Source organism: Haliotis cracherodii, unplaced genomic scaffold (genome assembly GCF_022045235.1).
Source record: "Haliotis cracherodii isolate W230 unplaced genomic scaffold, xgHalCrac1.p SCAF_7, whole genome shotgun sequence".
Lineage (NCBI taxonomy): Eukaryota > Metazoa > Mollusca > Gastropoda > Lepetellida > Haliotidae > Haliotis > Haliotis cracherodii.
Window position 1 is genome coordinate 2,668,331 of NW_027266330.1, and position 15,848 is coordinate 2,684,178.

At 40.5% G+C, this 15,848-nt stretch overlaps 1 protein-coding gene across 1 annotated transcript; it reads right to left on the minus strand.

The window, feature by feature from the left end:
* Positions 1–725: 725 nt before the first annotated feature.
* Positions 726–4,233, minus strand: LOC139447276 (inversin-B-like). The gene is made up of 4 exons (XM_071228571.1): positions 4,166–4,233; positions 4,001–4,079; positions 2,704–3,057; positions 726–1,666 (listed from the first exon to the last, which is right to left on the minus strand). The coding sequence occupies exons 2-4, from the start codon at positions 4,056–4,058 to the stop codon at positions 1,050–1,052; spliced, it is 1,029 nt and encodes a 342-aa protein (XP_071084672.1). The 5' UTR covers positions 4,059–4,079; positions 4,166–4,233; the 3' UTR covers positions 726–1,049.
* Positions 4,234–15,848: the final 11,615 nt, after the last annotated feature.

Sequence of the window (15,848 nt, forward strand, 5' to 3'; positions counted from 1 at the left end):
GTGGCACCCGTTTCAAACACATGCAAAAGCAACTTAATTGTCCACCTGAAAACAAAACAAAACGGGAACATTTTGTACAAGTGAAAAGAAGGAATGGCATCGGACATCATTCTTGTCACTGATACGCCAAATTCGGAAATGTCTCCCCTCATGTCTGCCATAATGTTTTAAAAGCTTTACTGAGGCATTTAATGTTGTAAGTTTGATTAATAACTTCTAATTAAGAGTGGTATGACGCTCTGTGAAATCTTGACAGAAAGAGTAAGGCCGATTGTACGTCAACAGTTGTGAAATGTTGACGTCAAAGGTTGGTGATGCTCGAATATTGCTCGATATAATGGTAAAATTGAAGTCCTGCGACAAACAAATTTCCATAAACAACACTACAATGTTGCGAGGAGACTGGGACATAATATTTGTGTTGCACTTGTTTTTTACTATTGAACCAACATTGTGTATTACGGAGACGGTCCGAGTTCGGTTTTTACGTCGGATAGGCAATATTTCAGTCATATAGCGACCAAAACAAAAAAGACAGCTAACAACTTTGCTGTAGGCCCATTACCACAATGACGATCACCAATGACGTCATTAGCACTGTGACTACCATTGTATATTTGGTGCCATTTCAACTGGATGAACTGCAACACTCTGAATTTGGTCCCAGATATAAGCAATAAAAAGTATTATGACAATTAACATAACATGATATTTCAAATGCGATGTTTATATGCCAGTCATACATCATCTCTACTTACTCTTAATTAACTCTTTTTTTACCTGATTATGAAAAGCTCCTAATGCTACAAAAATCCAAATGTATCAAAATGTTTTCGACAAGTTGTATTTCTACTCAAACAAGTCTCAAACAAGTCTCAAACAAGTCTCAAACAAGTCTGGAATATTTAATAAAAGTGACAAAATCCATTCAATATTCTCAAGTAATCTCTGCCAAAAGCACGGCAGTTGTACGATTACAATATATCATGAGTATGTGCATACGTATCACTATATCCTCCTTCATTGTCTGCACAATCACTGCATTCACTTCAGCGAGCGCCATGAGACACCAGGAGAGTCTCCACTTCCTGACGTCCCTCGAGTCTCGCAGTGTCGGATGCTGTCTGTCCCTTTTCGTTCCTGGCGTTGATGTCCACTATATTCTGTGAGAGGACAAACTTCACCGTCTCCACATCTCCTCCCGCACAGGCCCAGTGAAGGATGTTGTTACCGTTATCGTCCACCAGTGACACATCAGCTCCATCACTAACAAGGACCTCTATCACTTCTTTACGCCCATTCTCTGCTGCCGCCACCACCGGTGTCCTGCTCCACCGTCCTCTACTGTTGACGTTCCTCACATTCTGTGAGAGAACAAACTTCACCGTCTCCACATCTCCCCCCATACAGGCGAAATGGAGGGTGTTGTCACCGTCATCATTCACCAGTGAGACATCAGCTCCTTCATTAACCAGGAGCTCCACCACTTCTCTATGTCCACACTTTGCTGCCCACATCACAGGTGTCCACCCGCACCTGTCCAGACAGTTGACGTCAACCTGACCTGCTTCCAGGATTCGTTTCACATCCGCCAGGTACCCCCACCGGCTGGCATCACGGAGTTTTAAGATTGTCTGAGGATCAGTACGTGCTGGAGTCGGTGTCGCTGTAACACAAAGCTAAGTCGGTACACGCCATCTTATCATTAATTAGTAATGACTATTTATTTTGTAATAATTTGGCTCCCAGAATTCAAATGTTAATTGGAAAACGAAAATGTTGTTTCTATTACATGTGATTCTTTAAAGGTATTGTGATGTTGTAGATATATAGCAAATCACCTGAAAGATTGACAACTTAAAGGGCTAAATCTCCTTTCCTATCAGAATACTTTGATTCTTTCGTATGGAAAGAAAATAACTTTCTTTGAAGAAATGACATAACCAAGAGTAAGTTGTTAGTGCTGGTAAACTTACAATTATTTCAGAAACTGCGCCATTACATTTTTATTTCGCATTCATTAAACGTTTGGTGGGTAGTCCGAGAATAGTTATTGGTGAAAAACACCACCAACCTATAGCTGGAATACTGCTGAGTGCGGCGTTAAACAACAAAACAAACAAAATAAAACAGTGTCGACGGTGGTCAATTCTAAAAATATTTTAAAAGCATCGCTAATTAAATAAACTTTTTAGAAGAATCAAGAAATCATAGTCGTCTTTTTTCCAGGGATGAGAGCATTCAACTTCCTACTGCTGGGTAAAATCTGTTTTGAAATAGGTTACATCCGTACAATATCATTCAAAACTATATTCTATTATGTGATTTTGGGAAACTGCGTGCTTTGCTTAAATGTACCCTTGTGCGAAGGACAACATGAAGAAGTTGAATACTTTCACCTATAACATATTATTGTCCTAGTAGTTGGTAACCATGTAGATAAAATGGATTTCATTATCTCTGTAACAATGATAGGCATCACTAGATGTCTGCAGTTATCTGGGGGCGGTCGGGTAGCCTAGTGGTTAAAGCGTTAGCTCGTCACGCCGAAGACCCTGGTTCGATTCCCGACATGGGTACAATGTGTGAAGCCTATTTCTGGTGTCCCCCGCCGTGATATTGCTGGAATATTGGTTAAAGCGGCGTAAAACCATACTCACTCACTCACTCACTGCAGTTATCTGACAACATAAGTTATAGTACCTGTGTTAGAACACCTCAAGTTGATGCTTGTCATTCTTGCGTCAATCTCCTGAGTGAAGTTCAAAATTCGTTGTTTGACCTCTGCGAACTTATTGCACATCTGAACAGCATCGTCTGGAGTGTTATGTCCGAAGACAAATGTCATACACCTCTTCCTAGTCCGTATGCTGGTGAGAGTGACATGAAGGGAGTCATCAAATGTCTTCTGTAGCTTCTTAATCGTGTACAGCTCTTTGTGAATTGGGAGGTCAAGTGTTGCAGGTACTACCTCACAGTTCCATGTTGTGGTGTGAGTCCACGTGGGGTTGTCTTTATATTTGATTTCGAATTCCAACTCATCTGTATCCAAGGTAACTGTGGGACAAGGGTAAATATTGTATGAATGAATCACGGTTTGGTTAAATCATCATTATCACATTGGATTGGTTCAAGTTGGTTGGTTGGCTTGTTGTTTAATGCCGCACTCAGAAATATTCGAGCTATATGACGAAGGTCCGTAAATAATCGAATCTGGACCAGACCGTTCAGTGATTAATATCATGAGCATCAATCCACGCAATTTCGATCGATGAAATGCAACAACCAAGTCAGCGAGTCTGACCACACGATCCCGTTTTTCGCCTCATACGACTAGCATAGTCGCCTATTACTGCAAACATGGGTTGCTAAAGACCTATTCTACCCCGGATATTCACGGGTCTATTGGTTCAAGGCACTTATGTGTGAAAAAGTAGAAAACTCAATAGGCTGATATATATACACCTTTATCGATGCGTGTTGATACATTAAACACACGGGCCAGTGCACAAAGGATCACGATGTATACTCATCTTATATAAATGTAATACTTACACCTGTTACCATTGCCAGTCGATCTCATTACCAGAGACAGTGTTCACGATCTCTCTAACGAAGCAGTTATAAAATCACAAAATCAGCTAGGATTGTGTGTGTTCGTGTACATTCAAATGAGGTCATGTTTATAAATATGTCCTGTAAATGGTATCTTAGGAACTGGCCTCCTCTTTCCTATTGCGGTAATTTGCTGTCTGAGGGTGTGTGTGTATGGCGTGCCAAGATTCGGTGAGTTGTATTGCCAGATTCGAAGTGATTGTGATCGCTGTGTTTTTTCAGGACCACGTTGGTTAACAGGTTCATATGCTCATGTTGGTGTAGGTCATATTTAATTTTACCTCTCCCACCATGATGACTACACATCTGTTCACACACACTCGCTTACCTACAGGTAACATCATATAAGTCAGGGGGGCATAAAAAACAAAACAAACTAACTTACCCTTAAGTTTGAATTTAGATTTAGATTCTTCATATGAGGAACTTGCTTCTTCCACCATCTTTTTGTCTATTGCTTCCCTCTGTAATTAAATACATCACGTCTTTATAATGCTAAAGCATATCCTTGAGTGAGAATAAGCACTATGAAGACGGTTGACTGACATACCTGTGTGTCGATATATTCAAAGCACAACCACTCCCAAGCAATTCTGCAACACAACTGCGACTCTTGTATTGTAACTGAGCCTAGGTTGAGGTTTGTGTCTTGTTGACAACAGCTCCTTGTACGGTCTGGTGTTTGTGCTCTCAACGGGACCTGCGTATTGCCCTGCGAGTTTAAGCAAGTATGTCTTGTATTGATCAGCGCAATAATAGCTTACCGTTTACATTATTTGATATGTGGTCATACTTTCATTAATTTAAACAGGAGCTTATGTAGGGGCATCAGGCATATGGCAAACATGCCTCAATCTTCATTAAGCAGTATGTGTAAAGTATTTCATTCATTGCACGACTGCAAGTCTTGCAGGATGATCTTATTAGAGGGACCATCTTGTAGCCATTGACAAACACATTATCTATTACTTCGGGATCATAATGTAGATGATTTTATGTTATAATAATTATATAACATCACGCAGGATCATATGTACATAGACGCGTCATATCATAGTTCATGTATTCATATCCTGCTCGTACAAAACGTCAACGCAAGACAATGACAAGTCTCGATTATCTGCCGAAATAGATTCCATTGAACGTGAAGATTATATGAAAAGATCGCTGAAAATTAGTCGTGACACCAGGTGTAAGTATGTCCTGCCCTAGCATGTACCTGTCATTAACACAATTTGAATATAGAAGAAAGTGTTTGTCTGTAGCTACTTACGTTTACGTTTGATGTATTATCTTTACACAAAACTTCAGATTCCCAATTTCGGCATTTCAACTTGCATTGGTACATAGGTTGTGATCATTTTGAATTTCTTTGCCCAGATCTAGATAGGACAGTGAATATGATTTCTCAGCTGTTTCCTTGATTTCCAACTCAAGAAAAAGTGGTTATTATACGTGTGGGTTTTTAAATGATAAATATACACATTGTATTTAGCGAGCATTGCGCTCAATGCTATGTTAATTTCCTGATACATGATATTAACAATCCTCAAACATACAAGCGCAACAACCATTTTATCATGTATAAATTGCCATTAATAATTCTATCATCAAAAACATCTCTCTCACAAAAGGTACCTAAACATTGGACGTTTTCCTAGAATGTACGCATCAATATATTACATCACAAGCTCAGAGATAAGTCAGTCAACCAGTGACAACAAGTAATATAGTTCCAACTGCAGCTTGTTTTGTAAACAGTTACTTAACCGCCATTTAGGCACAATTTATAACTTATCAATTCAGTTTGTTTCAATTATCATAGCATGTGAGTAAGTGAGTGAGTATGGTTTTACGCCGCTTTTAGCAATGTTTCAGCAATATCACGGCAGGGGACACCAGAAATGGACCTCACACCTTGTACCCATGTCGGGAATCGAACCCGGGTGTTCGGCGTAACGAGCGAACGCTGTAACCACTAGGCTACCCGACTGCCCCCATAGCATGTTCCAACAGTTAAAGTTATAGTTTCCAGTATAAAGCAATGATTTTTCAAGAACTTTTTAGTCTCTATCAAGAATATTCCCCTTTACAGAATGAACCACATCGTTCTTATATAGACTCAGTTTAATCACAACATATTTGTCAAAAATGCATTTTCGCCTTCAAATAATTACCAACATTGTCTTTCGGTCAGCTCTTTTTCATAAGTTCAATAGCTGATATTTCTTGTGCGTGGATTTTATACAGTCATTACTGAACTTTATGATTTAGGCTGCTTCTTGGCCGATTTCCAAAACCGATTTGAGAAAAACGTTTTGTGATGGGATCCAGCATAATAACATATCCAGGAACTGACCATGATTTATATCATCGTCAGCACAAAGGAGAAATAACTGCATAATATCACTGACATCAGATGTTTTAAAACAGATAATGGCTTTACATCCATCTGTGTCTGTAATGTATGATCATTCACAATGTAGGATTTTACACACTTCTGTGTCTGTGATGTACGATCATTCACAATGTATGATTTTACACACTTCTGTGTCTGTGATGTACGATCATTCACAATGTATGATTTTACACACTTCTGTGTCTGTGAGGTACGATCATTCACAATGTATGATTTTACACACTTCTGTGTCTGTGATGTACGATCATTCACAATGTATGATTTTACACACTTCTGTGTCTGTGAGGTACGATCATTCACAATGTATGATTTTACACACTTCTGTGTCTGTGAGGTACGATCATTCACAATGTAGGATTTTACATCCATCTGTGTCTGTGATGTATGATCATTCACAATGTAGGATTTTACACACTTCTGTGTCTGTGAGGTACGATCATTCACAATGTATGATTTTACACACTTCTGTGTCTGTGAGGTACGATCATTCACAATGTAGGATTTTACACACTTCTGTGTCTGTGAGGTACGATCATTCACAATGTATGATTTTACATCCATCTGTGTCTGTGATGTATGATCATTCACAATGTAGGATTTCACACACTTCTGTGTCTGTGAGGTACGATCATTCACAATGTATGATTTTACACACTTCTGTGTCTGTGAGGTACGATCATTCACAATGTATGATTTTACACACTTCTGTGTCTGTGATGTACGATCATTCACAATGTATGATTTTACACACTTCTGGCAAAGGTAAATCAGTCTTATGAACTCGCTGTGACTTACGTGGCTGAAAAGTTACCCAACGTATACACATCTGTTAAATAGAATAAAACACCATACATTGATCGACAGAAACGTAACTATTCATACCAACTCTGGCATTAAAACCATCTGTTCGCAAATCATAACCAGATTAAATACGGATTATTGTTGAGTTCAAATCGTCAATATCATAGTCATCGGAATAATAATAAAAGGACATAAACAGAACAGAACATTAATGGTACATTTGCAACAGTACTATTAGGAGAATGAAGAGACGTCACACAATTATTCTAAATAAGAGTAAACCCTCTCAACATATTTTTATATAACACTAGCATATATAAACTGCCCCAGAAATACCTCCCGAAATTACCAAAACGCAGTGCTAGCGATGCGAGACAAAGATAGTTTGGCAAAATATATTAATAATGAAAATACTTTACCAGCACGTAGAAAAAAAATAATGTTGGCAGAGTTCGATATCAACAATGGCAGCTAACCTGAGTCAGACTCGACAAGCGAGGCGGAAAACCTGTGTTCCGAGAGCGTTTCGCGATCATTCCAACCCGCCGGAAGATTTAGATGTTGACGAAGTTTTTGAACGGTATCGATTTAGGCCAAGTACTATTATTTATTTACTTGGTCAACTCGATGTATCCAGAGAGACAGCTCGTAACTGTGCGGTTCCACCACTGTTACAGCTGCAGGTAGGGGACAGCCTAAACATGTCCCGATCTACAGCCGGCAGATGCATACGGTCAGTTTCGTTGGAAATATCGATCGATCAGGAAGGTTTATAAAGTTCCCAGTTGGAGTAGAGGCATTCGGCAACATTGTAGGTACGTACATTTTAGTTGTGTTATCTCAGAAGACTCAAGTGACAAATCATTTTGTTGTTTTGTTGATAGAACTATGTAAATTGGTTGGTATACAAATTGCCAATGAAAGCAAGCTTTAACATGTATTAGTAATACACACAAAAGCCCAAAAGCTTTAACAAAGTTTATGTAAAACACAACAGTTGCATGACAATAAAATAGTACATGGAATTAAATGTGCACCAGAGAAAAAAGTTAAATCTGTATTATGTTCCTGCAGCAATGGTATTCAAGCTGTTGAAACTTGTTATATCTACTCTAAATACATGTACTTGTTACATCAGGAATTGGGGGATGTAACATCGTAACATTTAAATCTGTTTCTGATTTCACCACTAATCAAGACTGAATGCTTTGATTGTAATAATTCATCTAGTTTATCAGATCCAATCACTCAAGAAGAGATAGGATAAGCAATAATTTCTCTAAAATTAGGCAAGGCGTCTGGTACATGTGGTATAGGTGAGATGAAACTGGGTTTAACGTCACATCCAAGATTATATCTTTAATATAGCGACGTGCATGCACGTGTGTGTGTGTGTGTGTGTGTGTGTGTGTGTGTGTGTGTGTGTGTGTGGCTGCTTGTACTAGTCCGGACTGATGCCGATTTATAGTGCTAGCTCACTGAGATACCATGCCGCAGTTTAACATGAATACCCCACTCAGACACAGTATACTGACTCCGAGCCGACCAGTCCTTGTTTTATCCTCCTTTATGCCGAGCCCCAGACAGGGTAATAACAAGTACCATCTTTAAACGTCTTTGGTATGAAGCGTCCTGGGATTGAAACCCGGACCTTCCGCTTTCCGGGCGGACGCTTCACCACTAGATCAAGGAGTGCGTTTCCCAGATAGCTTTGCTATTGTGACACGTGATTCGCGGAATATCTGTATGATTCTACCTCTTTTTAAGAAAGGTCACACCGCAGATCACAGACACTAAAGGTTTTTTTAGACTTCCGAAAAGCCTCGATTTCATCGACAGTCAGACGTCATTGTATATATTGTACCATAAGGGGGTAGTTGGAAAAAATAAATAATCTTCTGTAACAGAAGAGTAGTAAGTTAAAGTTATGCATATGAATAAATGTAAAACAGAAACACTGACAACATCTCCGTCAACATGTCCGTCAAGGCCATATGTTATGTCCTGTTCTTTTACTCTCTTCATCAGTGACTTAGTTTTGGAGTTTAGAAATAGTGGTTTAAGAGGAGTCTTTGTAACAGGGAACTCAAGCATGTATGAATTCAGGGCGTTATCAAAAATCGTGTAATGAAATGTTAAATATATTGCTATAGAAATGGAAAGGTAAACTGGGATACGGGAGTCCGTTCGTTATTTTTTCAACAGGGTAATATCAGGGATGTGAGCAGGTTTTCACGAAAAAAGAGGAAAAGTCCCCCCCCCCCTATATTTGTTAAACATCTGATTGCATTTTAAGCAATTTCGTGCAGTTTGGACAACATTCACACCAAAGTCAATAAGTCAAATAAACAAGGTGGCAGATGCAGTAAAATTTCGAAGTTAAATCAGTACTTTTAAAAACCGAGCATAGCTTCCGCGCACCTAGCTACCCGCCAGGTCTGGGGGCAATACTGCCATAAACTTTAACCCCCACCCCCCAGACACAAGGACAACTGTCACAAGCGTGCAATGTCTAACCCTTTCCCCATGTTGAAGCATATTGAAAAAACTTACCTTTTGTTGAAAAAAACCCCCAAACCTCCATTGCAAACATAAGACATGAATACAACATATATCCCCAAAAATATTACTGTATGTTGTGCTTATCATCCACACCTAGTTTCATAAAGAGCACTTATTAGTATGGTAAAATAGTCTTAAATAGGGTTGACTATCTCAATTTTGACCAACCAGAGGACTCCATTCCGTTGGATACTGTAATAAAATATCTAAATATCCCTTATAACGTAAATAAAGTCATATTGTATAGTGTCCCTAGATACACCTTTGTACCAAGATTAAACAAAATCGTAAGTTATGACTCATACAAAAAACCCTGTAAATAAGGACCAGGTTGTCGTTGTTGAGAGTTTGTAGGAATATGAATGGTGCCGTGCACTTACACAAGTTTCATGGCTCTACGTTTTTTGTTCCTGAGAAAACGCGTACAGTTGTAGGAAGAATATATTCTATTACGAATAATTAGTCCTCACTTTATTCAGTACTTATAGGCCACGGGCCTTTTAGTACAAACGAAAAACAATTTAAGCGGAAATAGTATGAAATACCACACATTCCTTTGCATGTTTTTACATAAGTGCATATTATCAAAGTTGTAGTATTTGTGTTCTTACAGCATTGGCGTAAAACAAGTACTGGATAATAGGGTCTTGCGATGATAAGAGTGTATTAAACTTTAGAATATTTGGAAACTTTGCCTTAGATCTCCCGGTTCTCCACGATTATGTTTCTAGGTTTGTCAGCACCATACCCGTGGTCGTTGGTTTCACCCATGTGGTAAACTTCTGAGGCCTGCATCACTGCGGGCTTTCCTCCCACATTTAGCTTAGACGCCGTGAAACCCAACTCACTCACTTACTCACTCACTGAAAGCCCAATAAATGTGCAATCACCGATTTGATAGTCAGTTCTAAATCTTCCATTCACAATGTGTATGTTCAGAATTGAACACATTTCCAAAAGAGTTATTCCAAACGTGTTTAGTAATTTATCCGTGAATACCTTTCCACCTCAAATTGTGTAAAAAAATCAACTGAGTAATTATTACTATCATCACGGTGAATAACATCATTCTCCACATAGTCCCGCGTCACACTGTTCGTGTTCTGTACTGTTCATGTACGATGAACCCGTGCAGATCCGGGGTAGAATAGCAACCCATCCTTGCCATAAAAGGCGACAGTGCTTGTCGTGAGAGGCAACTAACGAGATCGGGTGGTCAGACTTGCTGACTTGGTTGATGCATGTCATCATATCTCAAAAGCGTGGGTCGATGTTCATGATGTCGACCACTGGACTCGATTATGTACAGACTGCCGTCATATAGCTTTAATATTGCTGAGAGCGGCGTTAAACAACAAACAATCAAACAAACAAATCCAAGTACAATGGTCAAAACAGCTGGGTACTCTTCCAGTGTAAAAACAGCAAAATATCTATCCCATTTTGTTTTTCTTTGTTATCATACCAGGTGGATCTCTCCGGCTGGATATATGTAAACACACAAAGCTTTACTGAAACCAAACATACTTTTATCTAACAGAATAGTAATAGCATATTATGTGTATCGAACATCAATAACATATCTTACCAGTGAATATTTTATCAAAAATATTCCTCCCGAACTTGGACCTTTTTGTGGCTGGTAAACCAAAAAGTTTATATTCTGGAAAAATGTCACCAGAGTAATTTTCTATTGGCTATGTTGCATATAAAGCAACAATGTCATGTTCAGATACAAAAGAAACAAAGCCTATGTCGGACAGTTTGTTGGTTTAATCTTCTGTATTCCTTGCAATGTAAGATATGCTTTTGCATAACCTTTGACCTTGACGGCAGCACCGTTTTGTTAAAAAAAAACCGCAGGTTTCCCAAATACCGTGCCGAGTCAATTATAGCCACTGAAAGTTTATTTTTTTCGGATATGAAGTCTATACCTTTTCTATAGCAGTTTAGCATAATCTGTAGTAAGACCATTGTTGATTGAAAATAGCGAAAAAGAACATTAGGCATACGGCCTGTAGAGTATTTCATGTCGGTCAGTTCTATACAAATGGGAAGTTAAACTGGGTTACAAGACAGGGTTTTCTAATGCTTGGCTCTCCGAGTATTTGAGACGTATTCGAAACCGAGACGTCATCACAGTGCGGCATTGAGCATTTTGCAAAGTCAGCTGACGTCCAGGTATCTTGAGTGTTGAGAGTACAAGAAACTATATATTAGTTTATTTTTTGGTCTGTACAGCTGTCACGGCATTGTCACGTAGCAAACGGGACCACACCCAATGCCGCCCCTCCCCTCCCCCAAGTCAAACACGTATATGAGCCTGAACACACTTCACTTAAACTTCCACGTAGATTTTGATGATTATTTTCAAACATACACGCTTCAACAGGTAGATGTTAGAAGCGAATGGTCACTCTTCTTTCTCATGGAACAAAATTTAATAAAGTGAAGGGACAAATTTTATTATCAGAGAGTAACTGAATAGAGAGTATGTTCAGGTATGCATTTTAAGGGAAAAGTAGGCTATTGTGGGATAATCTAATTTCATCTTGTTCTATCAAGAATAAGTAACAATATCACAACTATGTGAACATTGACATATGTTAGTCTCGCGTTTCATGGAAAACGAAGTTTACGGGTGTACTATTCTTTGAACAAATATTCTCCCATGCTATTAACATACATACTCTCGTACGATGTGTATGTATTTATTTTACAAGTACATATTCAAATTCAGGCAATGTTCTATTACACAAAGCATGTAGAGCATTCATTTAAACATAAGCAGAACTAAGGTTATCAACAAAAAAATACCGACACATGTAGGGTATAAACGTTACATACCCACCAATAGCCAAAATGCATATGACAGTCATAAACCGCAAACGGGTTTAAAAAATAAAAGCATTTTGGTGGAATTATTCCTGTAAAGATTTAACTTTGAATGAGCTTATGGTAGCATTAGGGAACGAACACAACAAGGTAAAACATGAAACAGCAGAAGCACACCGAATCCAACATAAAACTTTGTAGAAAGAATTATCTAGCGCTTCACTAAAAAATCCATTGCTATTGACTATTAAATGTCAACACAAGAAAATAATCAATTTTGATTATCCGCAGAAACATATTTAATTAGGCGTAAAAGGTAAAATAGCGGTGAACATCACATAATTTGCATGGAATTGATCACTTAAAATCAGCGAAGACAGCAGAAGTTCGCGAAACCAAATCAACAATGCTAGTTGCCTTATCCTACTGCTTTTAGTAGAAATATATAATAATTATTGAAATTGTTCTTGTCGCATTTAGTTAAAAAAAATCTACCTTTGTTGGAGGCATTATTCGACATGATTGATAGAGAAGGATTGAAATTCATTTCAGAAACCCATGAATGAGTGCCTTACTGATATACATAGAAAGGAGACTCGTGGAATAGACAAAAGTCACATATCAAACACATTATGGAGGATCGGATAGCAGACCACAGATACATCTAGTGCAGAGATTATCATTAATGAATATGTACCTTCGTACATTTGGTTAACAAGCTAGTTATTTAACTGACAATATGTTCCTTTCGTGAAGACATTCAGCACGAATAGGGCCGTTTGTAACGTCCAAGCTTATGTTTTGTCTTCAGGTGGTATCACAGTGACCAAAATCGCCTCACTAGTCTGCAATGGGGAATCGACTTAGACCCGCATGTCAGGCAGTGAATAGCAGTTGTCAGGATAGAAAAATAATACATACAAGTGGCTTGTAATCTAAAACTCACAGTTTATTTACATAGGCAATCAAACTATACTACTCAAAATTTGATAAGGATCACTAGGTGATATGTGTGTAAGTTACCACAAACATAACAAAAGACATGACTCTGACTCAGAAACGTGTTTAATCATGTTATGAATGAAAATTCATGAACGGCATGAACTTGTATCAATATGGAATGTTTGAAATCTACAAACACCAAAAGGCATTTCATTAAAAAATGTTAACAGCAAACAAGAGAAAGAATTACACAGTTATGAGGGATAGTCCATCATTACACTTAGTCGATGAAGTGTCAATATCGAGTATGACCTCCCCTTGCATCAATGACGGCCTGACAACGTCGAAATATGCTGTCAATAAGCACCCGGATGTTCCCAATGGGAAGGTTGTTCCACTCTTCCACGAGGGCATGTCCGAGCTCTGCCAAAGTCGTGGGTTGTCCTCTACGGCGTGAAAGGGCAACCTGCAGCATGTTCCAGACATGCTCAATCGGGTTCAAGTCCGGCGAGCGCGCTGGCCAATCCATGCGGACAATTGTCTCCTGCTCAAGGTACTGCTCAACCACCCTGGCGCGATGAGGACGGGCGTTATCATCCATCAGGATGAACTCAGGGCCAACAGCACCAGCGTAGGGTCTGACGTACACATCGAGGATCTCATCCCGGTACCTCACCCCCGTCATTGTTCCTCTCTCCAGGACATGAAGATCTGTCCTTCCATCTCTGTTGATTCCACCCCAGACCATGATGGAACCACCACCATAACGGTCATGTTCACTGATGTTGGCATCATGGAAACGTTCACGTTGTCGTCGCCACACCCGCTGCCTCCTGTCTGTAAAGTCCAAACAATACCTGGACTCATCGGTGAACAGAACTGGAACCCAATCGTTCCGTGTCCAAGTGACATGATCTTCAGCCCATTAACAATCGCTCCCGCCGGTGTCGAACAGTCAGGGGGATTCGGACACATGCCCTTCTCGAATAGAGACCTGCATTGTGAAGACGATTCCGTATCGTCTGAGTGGACACATTCACCCCCGAGGCGTTCAGGAGGTCGTTACGTAGGCTGGTTGCTGTCCAGAAGGGATGACGTCGTGCCTGAAGAGCCACGAAATGATCTTGGCGTTGGGTTGTCGACCTCTGACGACCACCCCCTTGTCGGTGTGCTGCTGTACCAAAATTTTGCTGTCGGGACCAGGCCCTGCTTACAACGCTCTGGCTGACGTTTAGTGCATTGGCAACGTCACGTTGTGAATAGCCAGCATCAAGCATTCCAATACATCTGCCCAGTTGTTCTGTCGTCAGGCGACGCCTTACACGTTGAGGGGGCATTGCGTAGATAAACGTAGTGTAAACACTCAATTGAGTTTACAGTTTCAGAATGAACCAGACACCGTTGCCTGATTGGAAATCGTGCAATGGTAGCAAAAGCATGAACTGTGATGTGAAACGCATTTCCCATGGCATGAAATGCACGTGCAAGTGTGTTGGAGACGTTTTTGATTTCACTTGAACACAATATTGCCAGTTATGCAGTTATTTTGTTTTTTTATTAAGAAAAATATCTACGATCCTTATCAAATTTTGAGTAGTATAATTAAACATGAGATAACAATAACAACAAAGATGCTGACTCAAGTAGAGGTTACAACAACAGGTATGTAGGACCTGGTAGATAAACACCTGAGTATGGAGCTAATTGACAAACTCACAACTAAATAGGCTGTGCGAACCAATCTCACCGGACGCTAGACAAGGGCAAGTCCTTGAAGCGGGCCATGATTCCCGCCGATGTCCGGGTGTGCAGGAGACGCGCGTCCTCTGGCTTCCCCTTATGGCACCTTGACCAGGTTGGTCTGGATGTGGCTGTCCCGGAGAGGAGGGACTGGTGGAGTGGCGGTCTGGGTGTGGCTGTCGTTGAGTGTAGGGCCTTGTGGGTCGGCGGTCTGACACTCGATGGACTTCCTGGCTGTTGGATCTGGGAGGGGGGAAGCGTCCGGGGAGAAGATGCTTCTCCTCTTTTTCTTCTTCATCCCGTGTCCTGTTCCCTCAGGCGAGCGAAAGGGCTCCTCCCCTCTGGATTCGAGCGGAGCGAGTTCCGATGCTGCTGCTGGGGGCTGAGGGGTGGTGGGAAGACTCTCCTCGATCTCCATGGCGGCGACTGGTGGAGTTTTCTTCACCTGGGGCGGCCTGGCCTTCTGTACCGGGCGTGGTGTAGCAGGGGTAGGGGCCGGGATGGGTTTATCCTTAGACTTGGTCTTGGCCGGAGCTTTGACCAGAGGCATCTTCCTTTGACCTAGGTCAAAGGAGAAGGAGAGTGTAGAGGAGTTGGACTTGTAGGAAGTCCTGAGGGAGTAGTCCCCAACCCTGTAAGCCAGCAGGGGCTCCAGGATGGCGACTAGCTCCCTCGGTAGCGACTTTGAGATGTCTCTCATGGTAGAGCGTGGGTAGCGAGCTTGGGAGGACACGTCTGCACAGGGCGAGTGTCCAAGCCGAGATGGTGTGATTTACTCAACTGACTGTTATAGAAGATTTAACGTGCGCTTTCCGACTGCAGCTTATTTCGCACACAGGCATGTCCGGACCATTTAGTGTATTCCGAAAAGGGTGAAAGTGGTGTGTGCAACCCAAGAGGGGGCTTTTAGGGGTTGCTTATATTGAAGTTTTGG